General features: G+C 41.5%; 1 protein-coding gene across 1 annotated transcript; it reads right to left on the bottom strand.

Annotated features, from left to right (window-relative positions):
* Positions 1–24,874, bottom strand: LOC139480006 (protein zyg-11 homolog B-like). Its single transcript, XM_071262975.1, has 16 exons — positions 24,769–24,874; positions 16,683–17,351; positions 15,676–15,884; positions 15,200–15,311; positions 14,399–14,539; positions 11,172–11,348; positions 10,709–10,762; positions 10,002–10,112; positions 8,590–8,731; positions 8,290–8,360; positions 7,745–7,816; positions 5,829–5,896; positions 5,352–5,481; positions 4,722–4,774; positions 4,248–4,345; positions 1–1,432 (listed from the first exon to the last, which is right to left on the bottom strand). The coding sequence occupies exons 2-16, from the start codon at positions 17,325–17,327 to the stop codon at positions 1,290–1,292; spliced, it is 2,226 nt and encodes a 741-aa protein (XP_071119076.1). The 5' UTR covers positions 17,328–17,351; positions 24,769–24,874; the 3' UTR covers positions 1–1,289.
* Between the last annotated feature and the right edge of the window lie 2,676 nt (positions 24,875–27,550).

Raw genomic sequence — 27,550 nt, 5'->3', positions numbered from 1 at the left:
CTTAGTGCTCGTAATAGAACTATTTCCCATGAAGATGGGTACTATCATCACTGATAGTACCGTAACTTAGTGCTCGTAATAGAACTATTTCCCATGAAGATGTGTACTATCATCACTGATAGTACCGTAACTTAGTGCTCGTAATAGAACTATTTCCCATGAAGATGTGTACTATCATCACTGATAGCACCGTAACTTAGTGCTCGTAATAGAACTATTTCCCATGAAGATGTGTACTATCATCATCTCGGGGTTCTTCCTAGTTCCATCATGAAATCGTCAATGTGAAGAAACTCTGGATTTTCTCAAATTGAGAAACTTAAATTATTTTCAATATATGCATAGAAAACACACTCTACAAAACTTTGATCAACTTTCATTAACCTGACAAGTTGTGTGTAACCATAGTAACTGAAATAGATAATTAATAATATCTAACATGTAACAACAAAACAACCACGAAAAGCAGTGAAAGAAAGTCCAAGTCTTCACAGCACTAAAGAAATGTCGGCGTTGGTCAAACAGTCTAATACAGTTGTCTCCCTTTCTGCAAGACTGGGCACCAGTGTACATCTCAGAGTTATGTTCAATAATAAAATAGTGACAGCTCCACATATCTTACGGTTGAAAATCTTACAGCCAGGAAACAATAAATAGAGTACTGCATATAACTATGTCAAGTTCATGTACAGGGTTGATTATGTCAGTTGGAATACAAACTACAGAAGTCCATAAATCACATCAGTGTCACGTGCCAGTTTAACTACACATTGTAGTGGCTTGTTTCCATCACCAGGACGCAGGTCACACAGCAGCAGTATCTTCCACAGACAGGAATCGATGTAGTGCCGTCCACGACGCATCTCAGCCATCTTGAATGACTGCCATCTTCAAAACTCTTCCAGGTCATAATACCTGTCGACAATTTCTAATACAACTTGGCACTGATTTGTAACCCATGTAGAAGCAGCTACATGAAAGTTTTTCCACTTGCAGTGACATGTCGTCCAGGCATGCTGGTGCAATCCCCAACCAGACCATGACAACCTGCTGACAATGAGTAGATTTATACCGATACACCCAAAATACAAATACCAACTTTTACAACAACTTTCTGTGTCTGGCACATTTGCCCCTGTAGAATTTCTAACAATTGGTCAGCATGTTCATGTCAATTCAAATCCCTGAACACCTCACTCTGTTGATTGCACTGAAATTCCTCGCCTAACCTAGCAGAGCCCATCCCAGAGGAGGTCCTGTCTGTCCATGAATCAGGGTGAAGGCACGGTCTACACACTTTTCACGTGTTCTTGCAGCAGGCTGAGGATTGTTTTCGATATACCAACTACATTGAGATCCGTGCTGGCAACCACCAGCTGGTGAATCTTCTCCACGCCTCCTTCTTCCTTCAACAGGGGGCAGTACCGCTTGCCTGAAAACACATTATATAAGTGTCACACGGTGAGTGAGTGAGTGAGTGATGAGATTTGATGGAGCTACAATCGAGTCTGGAAATTCCAGCCTAGTTTGGCAAGGGTGAAAACTGGACTTTTATAGTCAGTTGATGCAATTGCCTCAAGAAGTTGAGAGCAAGATTTCAAAATTTGTTGCAGGAACCAACTGGCTCATCTTTCTTGGGTTACCATAAGGTTTGTCTCACACCTAATATGCATTTTAGTCATTTTATACACATACATATGAATACAACATTGACAACAAGAACCACACAATTCTTGGTACAGACATGGTTGATGGCCCATACACCCCAGACCTGACTTACCATTCTTGTTACAGACATGGTTGATGACCCATACAACCGAAGCTGACTTACCATTCTTGGTACAGACATGGTTGATGACTCATACGCCCAAAGCTGACTTACCATTCTTGGTACAGACATGGTTGATGGCCCATACACCCAAAGCTGACTTACCATTCTTGATACAAACATGGTTGATGGCCCATACACCAAAAGCTGACTTATAATTTATGGTACAGACACGAAGATGGCCCATACCGCCAGAGCTGACTTACCATTCTTGGTACAAACATGATTGATGGCCCATACGGCCCAGAGCTGACTTACCATTCTTGGTACAGACATGATTGATGGCCCATACAGCCCAGAGCTGACTTACCATTCTTGGTACAGACATGATTGATGGCCCATACAGCCCAGAGCTGACTTACCATTCTTGGTACAGACATGGTTGATGGCCCATACGGCCAAAGCTGACTTACCATTCTTGGTACAGACATGATTGATGGCCCATACACCCAAAGCTGACTTACCATTCTTGGTACAGACATGGTTGATGGCCCATACGGCCCAGAGCTGACTTACCATTCTTGGTACAGACATGATTGATGGCCCATACACACAAAGCTGACTTACCATTCTTGGTACTGACATGATTGATGGCCCATACACACAAAGCTGACTTACCATTCTTGGTACAGACATGGTTGATGGCCCATACGGCCCAGAGCAGACTTACCATTCTTGGTACAGACATGGTTGATGGCCCATACGGCCCAGAGCAGACTTACCATTCTTGGTACAGACATGGTTGATGGCCCATACGGCCCAGAGCAGACTTACCATTCTTGGTACAGACATGGTTGATGGCCCATACGGCCCAGAGCTGACTTACCATTCTTGGTACAGACATGGTTGATGGCCCATACGGCCCAGAGCAGACTTACCATTCTTGGTACAGACATGGTTGATGGCCCATACCGCCCAGAGCAGACTTACCATTCTTGGTACAGACATGGTTGATGGCCCATACCGCCCAGAGCAGACTTACCATTCTTGGTACAGACATGGTTGATGGCCCATACACCCAAAGCTGACTTACCATTCTTGGTACAAACATGGTTGATGGCCCATACGGCCAAAGCTGACTTACCATTCTTGGTACAGACATGGTTGATGGCCCATACGGCCCAGAGCAGACTTACCATTCTTGGTACAAATATGGTTGATGGCCCATACGGCCCAGAGCTGACTTACCATTCTTGGTACAGACATGATTGATGGCCCATACGGCCCACAGCTGACTTACCATTCTTGGTACAGACATGATTGATGGCCCATACACCCAAAGCTGACTTACCATTCTTGATACAGACATGATTGATGGCCCATACACCCAAAGCTGACTTACCATTCTTGATACAGACATGGTTGATGGCCCATACACCCAAAGCTGACTTACCATTCTTGGTACAGACATGATTGATGGCCCATACACCCAAAGCTGACTTACCATTCTTGATACAGACATGGTTGATGGCCCATACACCCAAAGCTGACTTACCATTCTTGGTACAGACATGATTGATGGCCCATACACCCAAAGCTGACTTACCATTCTTGATACAGACATGGTGGATGGCCCATACACCCAAAGCTGACTTACCATTCTTGGTACAGACATGATTGATGGCCCATACACACAAAGCTGACTTACCATTCTTGATACAGACATGGTTGATGGCCCATACACCCAAAGCTGACTTACCATTCTTGGTACAGACATGATTGATGGCCCATACACACAAAGCTGACTTACCATTCTTGGTACAGACATGATTGATGGCCCATACACCCAAAGCTGACTTACCATTCTTGGTACAGACATGATTGATGGCCCATACACACAAAGCTGACTTACCATTCTTGGTACAGACATGATTGATGGCCCATACGGCCCAGAGCAGACTTACCATTCTTGGTACAGACATGATTGATGGCCCATACGGCCCAGAGCAGACTTACCATTCTTGGTACAGACATGGTTGATGGCCCATACACCCAAAGCTGACTTACCATTCTTGGTACAGACATGGTTGATGGCCCATACACCCAAAGCTGACTTACCATTCTTGGTACAGACATGATTGATGGCCCATACGACCCACAGCTGACTTACCATTCTTGGTACAGACATGGTTGATGGCCCATACGGCCCAGAGCTGACTTACCATTCTTGGTACAGACATGATTGATGGCCCATACGGCCCAGAGCAGACTTACCATTCTTGGTACAGACATGGTTGATGGCCCATACACACAAAGCTGACTTACCATTCTTGGTACAGACATGGTTGATGGCCCATACACCCAAAGCTGACTTACCATTCTTGGTACAGACATGGTTGATGGCCCATACACACAAAGCTGACTTACCATTCTTGGTACAGACATGATTGATGGCCCATACGGCCCAGAGCAGACTTACCATTCTTGGTACAGACATGGTTGATGGCCCATACGGCCCAGAGCTGCACTGAGGGGGCATCATGACAGTCCAGCAGTGGGAAGAAAGGGTTAAATGACCTTAAAGAAAAACAACATCGTCAAATACAAAAATCATAAAACTATTGAAGATGCATATCAACTTGATTCCATTACAACAACAAAAATTCTCACAGCCCCTGGATCTTGATTTTACCAGTATGACAGGTGGTACAAAGTAGACCCCTAAGTTCATAACACAGACTGGTTTCTGTCAGTATTGCACTGCATCATCTTGTGACATGTAGAGACTGTTTAGCCTATGGCCTGTGTAGAATTTCCCTTACACACAGAAAGAGCAATGAATGCCATGGATTGAGGTTTGTTTTCACAACTATCAAATAGAACACAGACTTATTATGCATTCTTTCTGCATCACGTTTATAAACAACGCCACTGTGGTGTAACAGTCACTGACCTGTAGGCCACCATTTCACTCTGCGGCTGCTGCCATCTCCGAACAACCGCAGCCTGAAACACAAACACACCACTGGCTGAACAACGTAGTTTGTTTGCTGTTTAACGCCGCATTTGGCCATATTCCAACTGTAAGAAGGCGGTCTTTAATAATTTCTTCACGGCTGTTTCATTCAAATTATTGTGTAAAAGTATTATTTCAAGTGTGACATTGACTAACCCCAATAATATTGTTTGTTTGTTTGTTTAACGCCGCACATAGCAATATTCCAGCTATATGACGGATATAACATACTGTTTCTTTGGCCTGGCATTTGCTGTATATATGCTGTATAATGGTTATAACGAACTACGGTTACAGCAAACTACAGTTATAACGAACTACGGTTATAACAAACTACAGTTATAATAAACTACGATAATAACAAACTACAGTTATACAAACTACGGTTATAACAAACTAAAATAAGTGGTCCCTTTGAGTTCATTATGACTTACTACATACTGATTGAAAGAAGTAAGGGAACTAAGCACAATGCGGGAGCAGATTGTTAACTACTACATTTAAGGAACTCTTAACATGCTACTCTTTTGAAATGTCCATCTCGTTTAATCTGGGGGTCAGACATACCAGGTCCTCCAGGATATCCTCACGGGGGGTGCCTGCCAGCAGCCAGGACTCCTCCCCATCACTAGCCAGGTGAGCTACGATCCCCGCCGCAAAGTAACTCACATCAATAAACTCGGTATGCAGCAACCGTCTGGAACAACAAGGAACCACACAATTACTCATGGAAATATCACATAGTCTACCTTTGATCTTCAGAATACAAACTGCTAAGATCTGATAAATAAACATGATAAAGCAAACATAAAATCAAATCATAATAACCAACTGAAATTAGGCTCAGCAATGTGGCGAGAGTGGATGAGTTGGGTTGAGAAGAGCATGGTGTTGACACACCAACAATCTGGGATTCAAATGATCAGCAGATCCTAGCATGGCTAAGGGATGTAACTCTGCACAGCATTTCACCACCTTTGACCAATGGATGTCCCTGTTACTTTTATGCAAGGTTGGCATTGTAGACAACAAACTATTACTTACTTGACCAGCATGATGAAGTCCTCTCTCATCAGGGACTGTCGCAGGTTCTTCACCTCGGCAATGTTGTTCTGAAGCACAATAACACTCAGCTGATAACACTCACAGTATGGTACACACTCTGTGCCCCCTCCTTCAAGAGCACACCAGCGCCCCTCCTTTAAGAGAAGCAGGTGCCATGACCTTCCCCATCCTCAAAGAATACACGGAAGCTGCCAGTGCCAAGACCTCCCCCTCCCTGACCCCAGTATCAATGATCACCCCCTCCCTATCCCCAGTGTGACAAATCTCCCCTCCCTGACCCCAGTATCACTGATCACCCCTTCCCTATCCCCAGTGTGACAAATCTCCCCTCCCTGACCCCAGTGTGACAAATTTCCCCTCCTTGACTCCAGTGTGACAAGTCCCCCCCCCCCCCCCCCCCCCCCCGACCTCGGTGTCACCCCCTCCCTCGACCCCAGTGTGACAAGCCTCCCCTTCTCTGACCCCAGTGTGACAAGTCTCCCCCTCCCTGACTCCGGTGTGACACATCTCCCCTCCCTGACCCCAATGTGACAAGTCTCCCCCTCCCTGACCCCGGTGTGACAAGTCTCCCCTTCTCTGACCCCAGTGTGACACATCTCCCCTCCCTGACCCCGGTGTGACAAGTCTCCCCCTCCCTGACCCCAGTGTGACACATCTCCCCTCCCTGACCCCAGTGTGACAAGTCTCCCCCTCCATGACTCCGGTGTGACAAGTCTCTCCTTCACTTACCCCGGTGTGACAAGTCTTCCCCTCCCTGACTCCGGTGTGACAAGTCTCCCCCTCCCTGACTCCGGTGTGACAAGTCTCCCCCTCCATGACTCCGGTGTGACAAGTCTCCCCCTCCCTGACTCCGGTGTGACAAGTTTCCCCTTCTCTGACCCCGGTGTGACAAGTCTCCCCCTCCCTGACTCCGGTGTGACAAGTCTCCCCCTCCCTGACTCCGGTGTGACAAGTTTCCCCTTCTCTGACCCCGGTGTGACAAGTCTCCCCCTCCCTGACCCCGGTGTGACAAGTCTCCCCCTCCCTGACTCCGGTATGACAAGTCTCTCCTTCACTTACCCCGGTGTGACAAGTCTTTCCCTCCCTGACTCCGGTGTGACAAGTCTCCCCCTCCCTGACTCCGGTGTGACAAGTCTCCCCCTCCCTGACTCCGGTGTGACAAGTTTCCCCTTCTCTGACCCCACTGTGACAAGTCTCCCCCTCCCTGACTCCGGTGTGACAAGTCTCCCCCTCCCTGACTCCGGTGTGACAAGTTTCCCCTTCTCTGACCCCGGTGTGACAAGTCTCCCCCTCCCTGACTCCGGTGTGACAAGTCTCTCCTTCACTTACCCCGGTGTGACAAGTCTTCCCCTCCCTGACTCCGGTGTGACAAGTCTTCCCCTCCCTGACCCCGGTGTGACAAGTCTCCCCCTCCCTGACTCCGGTGTGACAAGTTTCCCCTTCTCTGACCCCGGTGTGACAAGTCTTCCCCTCCCTGACCCCGGTGTGACAAGTCTCCCCCTCCCTGACTCCGGTGTGACAAGTCTCCCCCTCCCTGACTCCGGTGTGACAAGTTTCCCCTTCTCTGACCCCGGTGTGACAAGTCTCCCCCTCCCTGACTCCGGTGTGACAAGTCTCTCCTTCACTTACCCCGGTGTGACAAGTCTTCCCCTCCCTGACTCCGGTGTGACAAGTCTCCCCCTCCCTGACTCCGGTGTGACAAGTCTCCCCTTCACTGACCCCGGTGTGACAAGTCTCCCCCTCCCTGACCCCGATGTGACAAGTCTCCCCTTCACTGACCCCGGTGTGACAAGTCTCCCCTTCACTGACCCTGGTGTGACAAATCCCTCACTCACTGACCCCAGTGTGACAAGTCCCTCACTCACTGACCCCAGTGTGACAAATCCCTCACTCACCAGCAGCCCCAGTATTTTAGTCTCCACTTGGACCCTGCTCTCGTTCTCCAGGTCAAGCGTGTCATTCAGCGTCTGAAGCAGCAGTAGCAGCATCACAGTCAGAGAGACAAATGTAATGTATCCATGGTGGAGATTGTCAATTTGTCAAAACGACGAGAGAATGACTTGAACGCCGTTTGGAACAGTATTTCAGTTCTATCACAGCATGTCAGCTTGATGTGAGAGGAATGGTCCAAATGAAGCGAGTTCAACTTTGGTGAAACCCATGGTGCTGACAAACCTAGACACATATTCAGGTTGACACAGGACTGAAACCAAGGACCAAAGGATTCTATAATGCCTAAGAAAGCAACACATGCACAGTGTATAGCAGAACTTTTAGACGACTGTGTCAAAAGAATTGACCACATTAAGAAGTTGTGCAGCAATATCATGAAGACATGGGTCTCCATGAGGGGAATCAAACCGGGTTTTCTGTATGACCAAACACTCAACCCACAAGGCTACCCCTCTGCTCCGGATAAAGTGGGAGATAAGTGCATCACCTGCAGCATCTTCATGAACAACTCCAGACCGCTCTCATTGAGGAACACGTGACAGGTGGGTGCAGACTCATCTGGGAATATACACCATGTCACATGACATGTCTGACGACACAATATATTCTATATCAAATAAGCTGCATCCACAGACTACAGAACATATCATATATCAAACAAACTGCTAATAAAATATTTGATAAGACTCAATCAATATAATATTTCAATCTTGATAAGAACTTTCATGTGGAGTAAGTGAGAAAATGGCTGCCTTTATGCGGATTCAGCAACAATCCTGTGACTGACCTGTGAGGTTCCAAAGAGCGCTGAGAGTGAACTTGAGGGTGATGTCGATCTGCACTGACTCCATCCGTTGCTTCACCAGCGACAACAACTTTTTCATGTAGCGCGATTTGGCACCCAGGACAGATGTCTGCTCTGTTGATATCTGACAGTTGAAGAAACAACATCAGCCAATAGACAACTATGGAAATGTGTTCTTGGGACCTGAATTAGACAAGCTTCTGTCAACTCTAATTATATCCTTCCATGAATACGCACAATCTCGGAACCTGTATGGGGTTATTCTTCAATATTGACAGCGATCTCGCCTAGGTGAACACATCGACTACAAAAGTCCAGTTTCCACCCTTGCTGAACTAGGCAGGAATTATGGAGTTATATTTTGGCTGGACTAATGAGTCTATGCATAGTCCAATCAAATTTGCGAAACGAAATCAACATCTGGTTCATTAACTGCCGTGCAGACGTCAGTCGATTGTATACCATCAACTAAGCGTCAACAGATACTATACAAATTGTTTCATGTTTTTTATCAATGTGCTGACATGATTTGATGCACTTTTCGAAGTGTTACAAGTTAGATCTTGATTATCGATCCTATCATCTTCACTGGGCGCTGCCATTTGGTTTGAAGCAAATGCAAGTGATATGAGAGGTGGAATCTGATTGGTCATTAGGAGGGACATGGAAAGGAGCCACTGGTGGCGCTACGATCAATCCCAGAAATTCCAGCCTTATTTTATAGTAAGTTAACTCCCTTGCCTTGGGAAGATGAGGTAAACACTACCAAGCTGACTGTTGTTCATTTCCCGATGAACGTCAGTATGTCACATGATTATGTTGTCAATAGAGCAGAGACATACAGAAATACTTAAGGGGAATTCCTCAATGTCTAAAAGTAACGCCAAATAGGGACAGTATCATCATATGACAATTTCTCTTAGATTGTGCCAATTCCACCAAAGCCAATGCCACAGTCTAAGTTTTCAAATAAAGAATGAATTTTGATCTTTTTATAATATAATTGCTGTCACAAACATCTGTTTGCTGGTATGGAACACGTCGCGTGCGTTGAGCGAACTCCTTAGGCCCACTGGTGGAGTCACAAAAATGGCAGACTTGTCATCATTATGGAAAACTAGTTTCAAAGGTTTCATGGCTGATGTTACCAAATATTCAAAGTGTTTAAAATGGTACACAACCCACTGTCTGAGAGAGACATCGATGAAGGACAATTCACATATCACACCAAGAACGCCCTTCCCATATCACATACAGACTAGCAGTATCGGCCCAAAGTATTGTATTGCTCTGCTTGTCCAGCATGTCCCCTGGTGTACAAAAAGGGCGGTGCCTGCGGGGATATAATGGACTCTACCAGGATCTCCCTGTAGGAAGAACATACTCATCCTTACCTTGGCTGCCAGTATAGAGCAGATTGCCACCGACATCCGGTTCATGGATGGGTCTTCAAATGAACACAAGCACTCCATGACGAGCCGGGCACATCGGAATCGGTCAAAGTTCTGAACAAGAGGACGTAATAGTGTTTTTTGGTGGCATGATGATAGTGAGCACTAAATCAACAACTGAGTACCATTACTGCAACAGACGATACTAATAGTGGCACTGATATCACTGATGCAATGGATGGTACACATTGTACTGACGATACTGATGGGGCTGATTAAGGATGAATCGATACAGCAAGATCATGATACGATACGAATCATGATACATAGGTAACAATACGACATGATACATATCGTGATACACATATTTACGTCAAATTGCGTGGAAACTTATTGACTATAAGTATTTCGGAGCATGTTCTAAAGGAAAAAGCTAGATATAGACACATGTTCACAGCTGCTACTTTTAGTAGTGCAACGCTAATTACAAAACATTTTGTGATATTTGACTTACAAAAATTCCTGGTTTTTAGCAAGTGAATCGTCTTGTATCGATACAGAATAAATCATTTTGACGCACGACGTGTTGTTTCACCCCTAGTACTGATGATACTGATGATACTGGTGACACGGATGCTAACGATACTACCGATGGAATTGACGGTACAAATGGCAGTGATGGTACATTGTCACGGCAACACTGTACTCACCACGTCTTGAAGGATGCGATCGCTGCAAAGGGTCAGGAGGGCATTCTTCTGAAGCTGAAGACAAAAACATCAACAAGGTCAACGAGTTCAGCTAAAGTCTCAGAGTCAATACAATATATAGAAACAAGGTAAGGGAAGGGCAGCAATAAATACATGGACTTGATCCTACGTTTGTCTGATGAATCACTCAGCAATATTGCCGCTTTATGACAGCACCCTAGTAATAATCAACATCAAAATAATCTGAACCAAACAAATACAGTAATACATGTTATCAGCAGTGCTCGATGTTGTGAGGGTATGGTGAGAAGCTAATCAACCCAGTCAGCCATCCTCCCAACCCCATCCATTAAGTGGCCGTGTACGTTGCTGAGGACCAACTCCAACCAGGAACCCCATCTAGCAGAGCTCATGATATGATGGCCCTGTGATGGCGACACAACAATGCAATGGGTTTTCCCACCTGTTGATGATTAGGGAAGTTCTCCATGGCCGTAAGCGTGAGATCGACCACACACTTGAGGCAGCCAGGATGGAGCTTGGAGCCGAGTTCCGACTTGGTGAGGTTGTACAGACACGCTGTGGCGGCCATCTGGACACCGAGCTGTTTCGGGTGGCTCTTCATCGACGGCAGCACAACCTGGCATGACAATAACACAGACAATGTCACAGGATATATCATCCCCAAAGTCTGAAACAACTTTTCAGACTGGTACATGTTGTAATACATGCGCTAAGTTAAAACTCCTAGATGGCACACCCCTATATATCCCTGACACATCCTTATCCCTGACACACCCTTATCCCTGACACACCCTTACACATGCCTGATGACACCCCTATATATCCCTGACACACCCTTATCCCTGACACACCCTTACACATGCCTGATGACACCCCTATATATCCCTGACACATCCTTATCCCTGACACACCCTTACAAATGCCTGATGACACCCCTGTATATCCCTGACACACCCTTATCCCTGACACACCCTTACACATGCCTGATGACACCCCTATATATCCCTGACAAATCCTTATCCCTGACACATCCTTATCCCTGACACACCCTTATCCCTGACATACCCTTACACATGCCTGATGACACCCCTATATATCCCTGACAAATCCTTATCCCTGACACATCCTTATCCCTGACACATCCTTATCCCTGACACACCCTTATCCCTGACACACCCTTACACATTCCTGACGACACCCCTATAAATCCCTGACACACCCTTATCCCTGACACACCCTAATATATCCCTGATGGCCCACCCTTTAATATCCTTGATATACCCTTATCTATCCCTGATGAAACACCCTTATATATCCCTGATGACACACCCTTATATATCCCTGATGACACACCCTTATATATCCCTGATGACACACCCTTATATATCCCTGATGACACACCCTTATATATCCCTGATGGCACACCCCTATATATCCCTGACACACCCTTACACATGCCTGATGACACCCCTATATATCCCTGACAAATCCTTATCCCTGACACATCCTTATCCCTGACACATTCTTATCCCTGACACACCCTTATCCTGACATACCCTTATATATCCCTGATGGCCCACCCTTTAATATCCCTAATATATCCCTGATGGCCCACCCTTTAATATCCTTGATATACCCTTATCTATCCCTGATGACACACCCTTATATATCCCTGATGACACACCCTTATATATCCCTGATGGCACACCCCTATATATCCCTGACACACCCTTACACATGCCTGATGACACCCCTATATATCCCTGACAAATCCTTATCCCTGACACATCCTTATCCCTGACACACCCCTATATACCTTGATACACCCATTTCTATCCGTGATGAAACACCCTTATATATCCCTGATGACACACCCTTATATATCCCTGATGACACACCCTTATATATCCCTGATGGCACACCCGTATATATCCCTGACACACCCGTATCCCTGACACACCCTCATTCCTGACACACTCTTACACATGCCTGATGACACCCCTATATATCCCTGACACACCCTTATCCCTGACACACCCTTATATATCCCTGATGGCCCACCCTTTAATATCCTTGATACACCCATTTCTATCCCTGATGAAACACCCTTATATATCCCTGATGACACACCCTTATATATCCCTGATGACACCCTCTTACATATCCCTGATGACACAACCTTATATATCCCTGATGACATACCCTTATATATCCCTGATGACACAACCTTACATATCCCTGATGACACAACCTTACATATCCCTGTTGACATACCCTTATATATCCCTGATGACACAACCTTATATATCCCTGATGACATACCCTTATATATCCCTGATGACACACCCTTATATATCCCTGATGACACAACCTTATATATCCCTGATGACACAACCGTATATATCCCTGATGACACAACCTTATATATCCCTGATGACACAACCGTATATATCCCTGATGACACACCCTTATATATCCCTGATGACACAACCTTATATATCCCTGATGAAACACCCTTATATATCCCTGATGACACAACCTTATATATCCCTGATGACACAACCTTACGTATCCCTGATGACACAACCGTATATATCCCTGATGACACCCCCTTACATATCCCTGATGACACAACCTTATATATTCCTGATAACACACCCTTATATATCCCTGATGACATACCCTTATATATCCCTGATGACATACCCTTATATATCCCTGATGACACAGCCTTACATATCCCTGATGACACCCCCTTACATATCCCTGATGACACAACCTTATATATTCCTGATAACACACCCTTATATATCCCTGATGACATACCCTTATATATCCCTGATGACATACCCTTATATATCCCTGATGACACAACCTTACGTATCCCTGATGACACAACCGTATATATCCCTGATGACACCCCCTTACATATGCCTGATGACACAACCTTATATATTCCTGATAACACCCCCTTATATATCCCTGATGACATACCCTTATATATTCCTGATGACATACCCTTATATATCCCTGATGACACAGCCTTACATATCCCTGATGACACCCCCTTACATATCCCTGATGACACAACCTTATATATTCCTGATAACACACCCTTATATATCCCTGATGACATACCCTTATATATCCCTGATGACATACCCTTATATATCCCTGATGACACAGCCTTACATATCCCTGATGACATACCCTTATATATCCCTGATGACACAACCTTATATATCCCTGATGACACAACCTTACATATCCCTGATGACACAACCTTATATATCCCTGATGACACCCCCTTACATATCCCTGATGACATACCCTTATATATCCCTGATGACACCCCCTTACATATCCCTGATGACACACCCTTACATATCCATGGTGACACCCCCTTTTTCCCTTGCACCTGATTAAAAGATGTCAATATCACAAGGAAATCAAGGCATTTCTTAGAAGTTGATGGATGACAAAGTTGTCACTTAGTTTGAAATCCTAAAAGAAATTTGCTTATAATATTTTCTCCCTCAGTTCATAAAATTTCACTTTGGAAGAAAGAAACAAAATCTAGATCCTTTGGATGCTTATGCATATCGATGTCGATAAACTAAATATGGCCTCATACATCATCATTGTATACAAGGAGAGGGGACGTACTTTGATTATGTCTTTCCGTGGTTCAAGCCAGGTCTGGGAGAAACTGAAGAGTTTGAACAGGGCTCTCTGTACATAGACGGCTCGCACAGAGTACCTCCGCAGGGCCTCCACGATCTGCTTCTCGTTAGCCTCGCCTGTCACCTGTATCAGGTGTGTAAAGACACTCATTAGCAACACCATCACAACATCTCACAGTTAACATTACCATCTAATTTGGTTTCCACTGTGTCCTCCATTGTGCATTTTAGGAAATGAAATCATTTCAATTACATTTTCTATCAACAATGATTAATGTTACATCTTTAAATATCTATATTATTTACATGCCAAATAAACAATTATATATGTATATTCTTTAATGACCTACATCACACATCACAACTAGTTGGTTTATAATTTCCCGAAACCACAAGGAAGCATCTGCTGAAATCAGGCATGTATCTAGACCTGCTCAGATGCCGATAACCAGCCCCAAACTGCAGCAAATGTCAGTAAGAATTCCCAAATTGGAATTTATAATTCCCCCATACATGTTAATATAGCTATAACTTATGCCATGGCATTGTAGAGGTGACTTGTATTTCACTGACAACAGGACCAATAAAGACGAGGAGGCTTCAATGCTGAGTTTTACATTGCTACAGTGAATGCAATATTAAACTTCTTCAGTATTTAGTAACATAAGAACCTTAAACAAAATCCCAATTTGAACAAAATAATGATTTTTCCCAATTTGCCCGCCTGGGGTACTTAGTTTGGAATCCTACATAAATTCCTGAAGAAAGTGAGTTGATCACACACCACAATGTCATCTCGATATTCGGGGCATTCGTCGATGAACATGGAGTATTGACAGGCCTTGATGAGAGCCAGGCCAAGGAAACGAAGTCGTTGGTGATGACTCAAGTACTTCCTGCAGACAAAAACATGTTACCATGGTTACAATCTACATGACAGTAGTGATTGTTTTAAGTTTATTTGTAATGATTATCAGTGGCAACAAACGACTGAAAGCTCATAAAATGTCAAGTGCTGTCAAGGCCAGGTTGGAACATGAAGTGTGATTAGAGTTACATCCCTTGGTTGTTGACAAACATGACAGTCTTGATCATTTGAGAAGTTTCTGGAAGGCAGGCTGTACCTATATAAGAGCAAAAGGGGTTGAAGGATGGATCGGTGGGCAAGTAAGTTAAGTTGAACATCATTAATGAGCAAAAGGGGCCCTATAATTCTGAAGCCTGAATAGGAAGGTTTCAACAGCTGTCATGGTTTCTTACTTGAGTAGGTCTTCACCAACATCATCCCTCCCGGAGATGTCAAGCGACGTCAAATTGGGGTGACACAAGGTTCTCTCAAGAAGGGAGGTAATCTGAAACTTGGGCGGATAAATACTGATGAAAGACTGGGAGCTGTCGCTGGAGATGTCCAGATGCATGAGCTGAGTGAGCTCACACAACACTGTCACCAGGTCCTCCGTGTTCGTCACCTGGCAACCACAAGTCACATGTATCAGAGTCATTATAAAACTTGAACATCAGGCCAGATCCTCCCACATCATTAAACAATATCTTCATAAAGGTTATTATAATTTCTATTAAGATTTCACATGTTTAAAGCTAGACAGTTCTTCAAATATAGAATGAAAAGTAAACCAGGGCCTCACACATCCATGATCCAAATAACAAAAAATAGGTTTGATCGTCAACATGGTAAGCATTTTTAATCTGACATGTGAGCAAGTATCCGAAATAAAGAAAAACATACACTCACCAACAAAAGAAACGTGAACACCATACATGTTGGTTAATATATGAAGAATTACTCATATTCACGAGATATTAGATTGAGTTGATGCACAAACAATCGTGTAAACCGACACTCATGAACCCATCACATGTGACGTCATAGATCCATGACACGCGATGCAACATTTTTCTCGTGCAGGATTAGTGTGTTAAGTTGGAAATCATGTGCAGCATATCATGATAAGATACTCTGTGGTAACACTTGACTTTTTACACTTCTAGCTTTGTTGTTAATTGGTACACATTGGAAACATCTCTTCTTAACGTACATCCTTCTCTATGTTTCTATGCTTTGCATTTCTTTTGGCAGTGAGTATATAATATAAATAACAACATAGGGTTTGTTTCCCTGGAGCCCACACAAAGACCTGGATACAAAGGGCAAGACATTGACAGCCGACCCCTATACTTATGCACACTTATCATGAATCACTTCCTGAAATAAACTTGAAGGCATTCCTAATGTGAACAGTTCTTACCTGTAGATTGTACATAGACAGTGACTTAAGGCGGTCCTTGCACTTCCGGAGTGGGGAGACGTCATTAATTGCCGTCCCCGAGATGTCGATACTCTCAAGACCAGGCAAATCCTCTGCTATAATCTCAAGTCCGTGCTTATTGAACTCTGTATGACTCACGTTTAAACTTTGAAGATTTCTCAGTTTTGATAATGAAACAACAACACAAAACTTTGCACTGTTGAGAAAGGTCGAGTTGCTGACATTAAGTACCCGTAGATTTGAAAGTGTCCATTCACCCAAGCAGCTGAAGATGTCATTCACAGTTACACTTTTTAGACCAGTTATCTCCAGTTCTGAGATTCGATGTGATTTGAACACTCGTAAACCTTTTGTAGTCACTTGTGCATCTTTGATGCTAACGCGCCTCAACGTTGTGACATTCGGGTCAAACAGAGCCAGAGTTTCGTCATTCAGGCGTCCCTTGTCACATAGTGAAGCCATCAGCTGCTCAGACAAGTTGCTATGGAAATAGGCATCTGCATCCTTGAATGAGTACTTTGTCTGATTCGTATCAAGACTGGTCTGGACATCACACAAAGCTGTCAGATTATCACAGATAAAATCGACGCAGCAATTCTGCAGGCTGATAGGTGTCTCATACATCTTGCCTGTCCTCAGTGTTGTGACCTGCGCCGGAAACAAAGGAGGAACAATGGAACATATTAATTACAAATCTCATGAAAATACTGATGTGACAAGCATTATCATTATGACCCTGGGCACATCCTGTGTTCATCTTATTTCCTGGGAACATGCATGTGCTCCTACTACAGTCATACTACTTTCATATACAACCCTATATTTATGGGCACACGGGTGGCCCAGTTATCTAAGGTTCCGAAATTCGCCGTGCAGAATTTTATCCCTTAGGCACGCCAGAAACCTGTGATTGCGGATTCGAAAACCTATTTGCCCGATTATGTTTCTAGGTTTGTCAGCACCATACCCATGCTCGTGGGTTTCACCAAAGCGGTAAACGTCTGAGACTTGCATCACTTCAGGCTTTCCTCCCAAATGAACACAAATGAAAGACCACTATCATTCTTACTCTCATCAATTCTTTTACCTCTGAAAGTATAGTATTTCATAGAGCTAGAATTGGCTGCCTATCCCTGCTATCTGCTAAAGGTATTTTAGAGTGAGTGAGTAAGTGAGTGAGTGAGTGAGTGAGTGAGTGAGTATGGTTTTACGCCACTTTTAGCGATATTCCAGCAATATCACAACAGGGGACACCAGAAATGGGCTTCACACATTGTACCTATGTCGGGATTCGAACCCGGGGTCTTCGGCATGACGAGCGAACGCTTTAACCACTTGGCTACCCGACCGCCCCTGGTATTTTAGAAACTGTAGAAGTAATTGCTATGTGGCAGTAGATATTGTTGTAGGTAGCGATGGTCAGTGGCACCACGCGAACAAAATCCAGTATGGTAGTGGCCGGATTGTTAATAGTATGCCTCAGCAGCTAGTAGACTAGAGTTACCTCCCTTAGCGTTGTAAACACTCAGGACAGACTACATCGCATAAGGCTTGCTGAACCTAGGTAAGAGTGAATGAGTGAGTTTGGTTTTACGCCGCTTTTAGCACTATTCCAGCAATATCACAGCGAGGGACACCAGAAATGGGCTTCACACATTGTACACAGGTCGGGAATCAAACCCAGGTCTTCAGCGTGACGAGCGAACGCTTTAACCACTAGGCTACCCGACCACCCCCGGTAACCTAGGTAAGAGAAGACAAGAACAATTTGAGGCCTTCCACAACCTGACTTGTGTCTTATCTTCTTGCCAACTGAGGATGGGACACCCATCTTCCTGCCAGCTTCCAACATTGTTTCCAGATTCAAGAGCTGAGCATGTGTCTCATTCAAGACATTCCACAGTGAAATTCTGGACATTTGTCAGTGTTGCCAGAGCTACAGATAAGCAGCGTATTTACACTCTCCTCCCCCCACCCCACCCCCCTCTCCCACCCAACCAAATATTCAAAACCCAATTACTTTCAAATAACTTGTGTACAGAAACACATGCATTAAATGAAAAACTCAAATGTATAAAAACAGCTCCCTTAAATATCCAATGAAGCTTTTTCAGCATGCGTACAAAGGAGCTAATTTCCAAAACACAATAACGAGATAATTTACTTTCCGAGTCAATCAAGCCCATATATTTAGAAGAGTTATATACGTCTAAAACATTATTTCATTTTTTCAAAATCTTAAACTGTTCACTAATTTTGTGAAAACACCAATAGAGTGATGAATTGATGAGTGAAAAAATATTGGTTACCCAATGAAAAATGTAATAACCCAATTGAAATAGAAACCCTTATCTGGAGCTCTGGTTGTGTTAGGTTTGTTTGCATTATGCCTGTGTCCACGTGCCATCACGCTATGACGTCACGTTCCCCGCTTCAGAAGTGACATCATGTACCGCGCGGCAGTGATGAATAATTGATCACTGAAACAACACGTTCTCTTCATGGTCCTCCCAGCTCTGGTGCAGGTCGTAAAAATACACTACAGTGAGTGAACGGACATTTGTTATAGAGCCTGATACGTATTGCTGCTGCCCCTTATGAGACCCATCATATTGCCTTTTGTGATTGTAAACCTAAAACTGTGTTCCAACATAATTAGTTCACTATTCGTTATTTTTGTTTGGAAATTTACTGATGTCACAATTTAGTTCTGTATGAACCGATTTCTGGGTTAACCCTCTGGATGCTCAGTTTTTTTTCTGACGCACATTTTCCTAAGATCGGGAAAAGTGAAGGTTGTGCAAGAATTGCGCTCACACGGCACTGGATCTACCTCTGGCTATAAAATTATGCAGAGGTGGGGAATATTAAATTTCCTATTTGATGGTGTAAATTTAACTGCAAATATTAAACCGTTTTTTAAAAAGACATTTCTAAGTGTTGTCTGAGAATTTATTCTGCGTTGAAAACAGTAAATTTCTCCGTTTTTTATCGTTCACCGATAAAAGTACTGTGCGACGTTGTTGTTTTTTATTTAGAAGCTTTACAGAAACTGCGAGCGAACAAAATACTGCCTGTTATCTGAACGACATAACTACATATCAAATGGAGTTATATCCGTATGTATAACGACATACATTCAATGCCAAAAATAGCATGCCGTAAATGATGAAAACTGATTTTTCTCTATGAGGTCAAACGGCGACAGAGGGGTTACACACGTCCAAAGAAAAGGGGGCATAACTCTGCTATGATTGGCACTAGTTTATTGTAACTCAGGTCACTTGGTGAGAATTGGCTGTGGGTAAGGACAATATATTTCCGTGGTGTTTTGTTCACGAGAAACCAAACTATTCCAAAAACAAATGTCGATATTGAAACTGTATACGTTTAGTTATAAAAAAAAAACATAAGAAATTATGAAATGATACTTCATAAAAAAGAGGTAATAGAGATGTTGGATGGCCCTATCTAACTAAGGCCTTAGATTCGAACATTATCCTGATTGTGTAAGTGTAATCTGACCAATGTTGCATCATTGTTATCAAACGACATAAAAACAATTCAATTCAGAAATGTGTGCATATATTTTAACGAAAAATATTATCCATTTTGTTAAAGTAATATATTCAGTTTCAGTTTTAAAATAAAATGAAACGGCTATTCATGGACATTGGGTATATGAACTTATAATATTGACTATTACACATCCCAAGAAATGCATACATGCTGCAGTTACATTTACACAAATTTCATCTTGTAACACTTGTCCAAAGGAAACAACAAAACAAACCAAAGGAAAGAAATATGGTATTCGACACTATAAACCCATCAATTCTTATGTAAACAATGGTCAAACGAACAGGAGATTATCAAAGGTTCGTTCATACACGTTGTGGCCTATATTTACGTATGATATCATTTGGAACATTGACAAATATCCAAAGTGAAATTAATTGTGTGAAAATAATGTATAAAAGATATGCAAAATCTACATCATAACTGAAACTGCAAACAGCATGATACAATGATTGGTGCACTCTCATTCAAGGACCTTCACCTCAAAGAAATTACCAAATATGTACAACAATGTTCGACTTTCACAAAATGGCGTGTTCACCGTCATCAGTAGGCTGGATTTTACGAGGGGACTTTCGTTGATTCAGGGATCATATATACATGAATATGACATGTAAGTAATCAGAAACATTCTGACAATCTATGTACTGTTTTCTGTTATATGTTTCATTGAAACCAACGGATATAGTCAGAAATTCCAATAAATACCGTTGTCGTTGTGCATGATTTTGCGTCAGTCATGGCGTCACACAGGACAGTAACTTTGACAATTTCTGTTGAAAATATCAAATCATTGCAATGTATCTATTTTAAATTCCCTAATTCTTCCTACGATTCTCTTTCCATGCTTAATATGAAAATGTTGAACCAATATCTTTAACGAATAGACAAATTGATAGCTCAAAATAGGAGAAAATGCTACACTGTGTAAAATCTGAATTTTGCTTTGTTTACATTTCACACAAAGTGCAGTTTTTCAAGCACAGCGTTCGTTTTCACACCTAATTTATTTTGCTTGATTTCATCTAGGCACTTTGTATTGGTGACAAAGACCATTGATCATTTGATTCTAAAATGTATGAGTAATTCAAGTATGTATGTTTTGCAGCTAAGTTTGAAATATACGTGATGTTACAGGCGCCTCATAACCTGTGTACCTGAAACGTGATTTTGTAAACACTAGCCAATATGGCGGAAAGTTCTCATCGGTGTTCGTGTATTTTCTAACACATTCGAAACAATTCTAGTGTTATCGGAGACATTTTGGAATGATCATTGGTGATTTCATACAAGACAGATACCCATGACTACTAATATGCTATTTTTGAAATTCATTTCTCCGAGTATATATCCGAAATTTAGATTTCAAAACATGCTGTAAACAACGCCGTGAGTGGTGATTTAGCAATGTGTAAAAAATGGCGACATTTACGATGTACCTAATTTTCAGAGGTCATTTTCAGTACTTTTGCTTTGCCTAAAATGCCAGTGGGTGATATCACAGAACAGGAAATTTCCCACCTTATTTAAAACTTTGAAGTGTATTTGTGTGGGTGATGTAGTTCAAAGTGAGGGTTCCAGTGTGGCATCCAGGGGGTTAAACTTCACATTTCATTTTTGAAATCACCTACCAACAAAATAAAGACAGCACTGACTACAACAACTAGCATATGCTTTTCTGTGCAACTTTTCACCAGCTTGACCATGTTGACAATGGTAAAAGCACATGTGCTGAAATATGATAAAGCCACAACAGCGTTAGATCCGTCTTCGTGATAAATGGGCATTCTATGTTTGTATCTTTCCAAAACAGAAAAGGTCATATGGCCAAAAAACATCAATCTTCAGGTCAATTCAAACTTAATATGGTGAAAATGAAATTCTGTTTGTCACATGCTATCATCTTCCCGAGGCGAGAGTTAACTGACTATATAAGTCCAGTTTCCATGCTTGCAGAACTAGGCTGGAATTTCTGGGCTTGATCGTAGCGCCACCTGTGACCAGTGGCTATTACAAGTTATGTCATTTCTATTTACCTCGCGCTGACCAGTCAGATTCCATTTTTCATATCACTTGCATTTGCTTCTAACAAAATGGCGGCACCCAGTCAAAACGATCTGATTAACAAGATCTATATTGTAATAAAATGGGGTTTTTCTCGCAAAGTGCATCAAATGACGTGAGCACCTTGATTAAAAACATGAAAAGATTTGGAAAATATCTGCCAACACCCTGTTGACGGACGCAAATCCTGCAGTCGACCGAAATCTGCATGTTGAAATCCATGTTGTTTACAAACCAGATGTCTTGTTCGTTCTGCAATTGGATTTGACTATTCATAGCCTTGTTAGTCCAGCCAAAATGTAACTACGGAATCCCAGCCTAGTTCGGCAATGGTGGAAACTGGACTTTTAGAGTCAGTAAACTCCCTTGATTCAGGAAGATGCATCCTATGTGCAGATATCTGTTATTCATCCTTGGTCCCATCAGGTTGAAATTATGAGATTCAAGGTTTACCATATTAACTGTCTTTGGACATCTTGGAATAGGGAATGGCTTTATTCAGGTTCAGTGGATACATTGTACTTCCTGAAGCAGACACAACTGAATGCCAGCTGGTATCAGTAATAAGGACTTAGTGATTCTTGTTTACACAGGGAGTAGCCACATCAGTACATTTACATCCTGTATTTCATCAACCAAGACCTAAGACCTCTAATTATTACAGTCTACTTCTACCCAACCAACATACGACCCGGGTTTTTTTAGGAGCAGAACATTTGATATTCTGGGGGCTGACTGGGATATTTTATAATCTATTCCTGAAAATGATGAAAAAAAACAACTTTTATCAGGTTCCTGTTTACCCGTAATTACCAGTTTTTTACCGGTAAAATTATGCCTGGACCAGTAATTCTTTTGACTGCAAGTCCCCGTGGACCAGCAAATAAGGTATCTCGTAAATCTTTGTTGTTGAACAAAACAGCATCAATAGTCCAAAAAGTATATTTTTCAAACAAAGTCAGCTTCTCTGTTATCAGGGTTTTCCGTTGTCTATTTTTCGTGCAAGGAAATAATATTTCGCTTTACTTCAAGCTTAAATATCTATTTGTAGTGACTTAGTCTTGAATCAAAGTGAAATATTCAGAAAAGAAAGAGAAAATTGTGATTGAACTTTGTGTGAATGGTGTGTAGATCTACATAAGTTACTTCAGAAATGACATCACTGAATTTGTCAGCCATGAACATGATGAAAGAACACTGCATTGAAATTGATGTTGAAAGAATTAAACCCAGGTAATTTTTATAAGATTTCTATTTGTTCAAAGTTGGGACCGACAAAAATTGGGTGCTACTGGTAATTTTTATAATTGTCAGTCCACTGGGACTGGCAGTTTCAAAAGCCAGCGGGAACACTGACCCATATCTGCGACAAGTAGCGACAGCTCAGTTACGTAAACATCATCATGATCATGGTTTACAAAAGTAAAGGGGAGAAATCAGTAGTTGATGCAGCCGTTGCTAGAGGACAAAACGTTATTTTAAAACCTTACTCATATATGCATCTCATAATCACAATAATCGATTATTGAGGCCACCTTAAGGACGAACTATCGTACATAGGACTGAATTAATGAACTAAAGATCATCCTTGTCTAGTCACATGGTGCTTTTCTTGTGAATTGTACATTGGAGTAAGGTAACTGGATGTTTGAATTAAAATGAGTATAGCTGAAACATTAAAGGTAGAATATGTTCTATTATAGGTAAACATGAACACATATTGCACACATAGAACATGTGCTACCACAAACAGGACTACAAAAAAAATACAAACATACTGGTATATTCAGTGCTTGGTTCAACCATGACATAATCCTTCTTGGTGTATCATATACTAACTGGAGTTACGCAGTGCTGTAAATGTGCACTATCTTACAACCACAACCAACAGGAACAGACTGTTCCCGAGTGCCTTGCAATCATGGCAGTAGGCCTGTCCTGATGTCTACATACAGACACGTTGTAACAGGATGTGTATACTATGCATAATCATAAATAGTATATATACTGGATATACAGAAGGAAGGTCATAACGTTATTAACATGTCAACGTACCCAAGAAATCCATCGCCCTGTGTTAACTAAACATGCTAAAGGTAGATAATATGCGACTGACAGTGACAGATTATATTGACAGATCTTTTGGCCTACTGCAATGTTGTTATTTATATATTATAAATTCTGACTATGTTAATAGCAACTGCGTGTAAGTAATTCAAGCGTTACGGCTAGGTGAACCATTCAAATGATATACACATGCTATATCAGCGTCAACATCAAACAGGAAACTTTTCAGCCCACACATTTCGTTTACAGATCAAATATTTTCCTTCCACGCGTTGAGGGTTGATTTTGTCACTGTGTTTACCCCCATCAGCAGACAAATCGTGAGAATTAATCTCCATTCCTGGATTTATCTTACCTCAACGATCAAAGTGACACTTGAGTGATTAGGAAATGTGTGGACATGGATATATAAACGTCTACTTTCTTGCTACAGGTCGTTCGCCTCTGGATTCAGCGACATCTTCGCCATGACGCAAATTCAAGAACGGTAACTCTCATTTCCGCGCACCTGCCATCCTAGAAGTTGTCATTGCTTCCAACATGTTGCCATGGCTCTTCGATGTTTGTCACACATTATAGCCCATTTGACATTCGGTCTTGACAGTTTCTAAAGATGTGCTAAATGGGAACATTGAAGTAGAGGGACTATACATGTATGCGATTAGAAATAACACAGAATTTGATGCTAAGATAAATATAGAAAGATATAACAGTTAAGAGGATTCTTCACGGTCGAGTAGCCGTTTTGGTGTGGACTTATTAATTTGCATATTGTATGAAACGGAGATATTTTTTCTGTGCAGTTAGGGTTTTGACTGACTTCAGTCAAAATTGTTCGGACTACTATTTGTCACAAGCATATTTCTCTTTTAACATGAGAGCATAAGAGCGTGCAGAGATACCTTCTTGCATTTGCCTGACATAACAATTAATAAAGGTGTAAATAATATTTTAAAAATAACAGCGAAATTAAATCTGTAAACCCACTTCACTCACTCACTCAGTATAGGATACTATTAAATTGGTGACTGTTCCAGTCTTGGGTTCTATTTAAATAGTGACTGTTCAAGTATAGGATAATATTAAGATGGTGACTCTTCCAGTATAGGAAAGTATTAAAATGGTGACTCTTCAGGTATAGGATAGTATTAAAATGGTGACTGTTTCTGTATAGGGTAATATTTAAATGGTGGCTGTTCCAGTCTAGGGTAATATTAAAATGGCGACTCTTCCAGTATAGGATACTATTTACAGATGACTGTTCCAGTATTGGATAATATTAAAATGGTGACTGTTCCAGTCTTGGGTTCTATTTAAATGGTGACTCTTCCAGTATAGGATAATATTAAAATGGTGACTCTTCCAGTATAGGAAAGTATTAAAATGGTGACTCTTCCAGTATAGGATAGTATTAAAATGGTGACTGTTTCTGTATAGGGTAATATTTAAATGGTGGCTCTTCCAGTCTAGGGTAATATTAAAATGGCGACTCTTCCAGTATAAGATACTATTTACAGATGACTGTTCCAGTATTGGATAATATTAAAATGGTAACTGGTCCAGTCTTGGGTTCTATTTTAATGGTGACTGTTCCAGTATAGGATAATATTAAAATGGGGACTGTTCCAGTATAGGATAATATTAAAATAGTGACTGTTCCAGTATAGGATAGTATTAAAATGATGACTGTTTCAGTATAGGGTAATATTTAAATGGTGACTGTTTCAGTATAGGATAATATTAAAATGGTGCCTGTTCAAGTATTGGGTTCTAATTTAATGTTGACTGTTCCAATATAGGATAATATTAAAATGGTGACTGTTCCAGTATAGGATAATATAAAAATGGCGACTGTTTCGGTATAGGATAGTATTAAAATGGTGAATGTTTCAGTATAGGATAATATTAAAATGGTGGCTGTTCAAGTATTGGGTTCTATTTTAATGGTGACTCTTCCAGTATATGATAACATTAAAATGGTGACTGTTTCAGTATAGGATAGTATTAAAATGGTGACTGTTTCAGTATAGGGTAATATTTAAATGGTGACTGTTTCAGTATAGGATAATATAAAAATGGTGACTGTTCCAGTACAGGATAATATTAAAATGGTGACTGTTCCAGTATTGGGTTATAATAAAATGGTGACTGTTTCAGTATAGGATAATAAAAAAATGGTGACTGTTTCAGTATAGGATAGTATTAAAATGGTGACTGTTTCAGTATAGGGTAATATTAAAATGGTGACTGTTTCAGTATAGGATAATATTAAAATGGCGGATGTTCAAGTATTGGGTTCTTTTTTAATGGTGACTGTTCCAGTATAGGATAATATTAAAATGGTGACTGTTTCAGTATAGGGTAATATTAAAATGGTGACTGTTTCAGTATATGATAATATTAAAATGGTGCCTGTTCAAGTGTTGGGTTCTAATTTAATGGTGACTGTTCCAGTATAGGATAATATTAAAATGGTGACTGTTTCAGTATAGGGTTATATTAAAATGGTGACTGTTTCAGTATAGGATAATATTAAAATGGTGGCTGTTCAAGTATTAGGTTCTATTTTAATGGTGACTCTTCCAGTATAGGATAATATTAAAATGGTGACTGTTCCAGTATAGGATAATATTAAAATGGTGACTGTTTCAGTATAGGATAATATAAAAATGGTGACTGTTTCAGTATAGGATAATATAAAAGTGGTGACTGTTTCAGTATAGGGTAATATTAAAATGGTGAATGTTTCAGTATAGGATAATATTAAAATGGTGGCTGTTCAAGTATTGGTTTCTATTTTAATGGTGACTCTTCCAGTATATGATAACATTAAAATGGTGACTGTTTCAGTATAGGATAGTATTAAAATGGTGACTGTTTCAGAATAGGGTAATATTTAAATGGTGACTGCTTCAGTATAGGATAATATTAAAATGGTGGCTGTTCAAGTATTGGGTTCTATTTTAATGGTGACTCTTCCAGTATAGGATAATAATAAAATAATGACTGTTCCAGTATTAGGTTCTATTTAAATGGTGACTCTTCCAGTATATGATAATATTAAAATGGTGACTCTTCAAGAATAGGATAGTATTAAAATGATGACTGTTTCAGTATAGGATAATATTAAAATGGTG

The sequence above is a fragment of the Haliotis cracherodii genome, unplaced genomic scaffold, assembly GCF_022045235.1.
Source record: "Haliotis cracherodii isolate W230 unplaced genomic scaffold, xgHalCrac1.p SCAF_4, whole genome shotgun sequence".
Taxonomy (NCBI): Eukaryota; Metazoa; Mollusca; class Gastropoda; order Lepetellida; family Haliotidae; genus Haliotis; species Haliotis cracherodii.
The sequence above is the reverse complement of the archived record's forward strand: the minus strand, read 5'-3'. Positions and strand labels throughout refer to the sequence as shown.

What these genes read in the sequence shown, in the direction of transcription:
- LOC139480006 (XM_071262975.1), bottom strand. Translation starts at nt 17,327, where the DNA reads ATGTATGAGACACCTATCAGCCTGCAGAATTGCTGCGTCGATTTTATC. An exon ending in TGTCTATGTACAATCTACAG is followed by an intron (nt 15,885 to 16,682) that starts GTAAGAACTGTT and finishes TGTGGTTGCCAG; the next exon opens with GTGACGAACACGGAGGACCT. An exon ending in CCATGTCTGTACCAAGAATG is followed by an intron (nt 1,433 to 4,247) that starts GTAAGTCTGCTC and finishes ATGTGTTTTCAG; the next exon opens with GCAAGCGGTACTGCCCCCTG.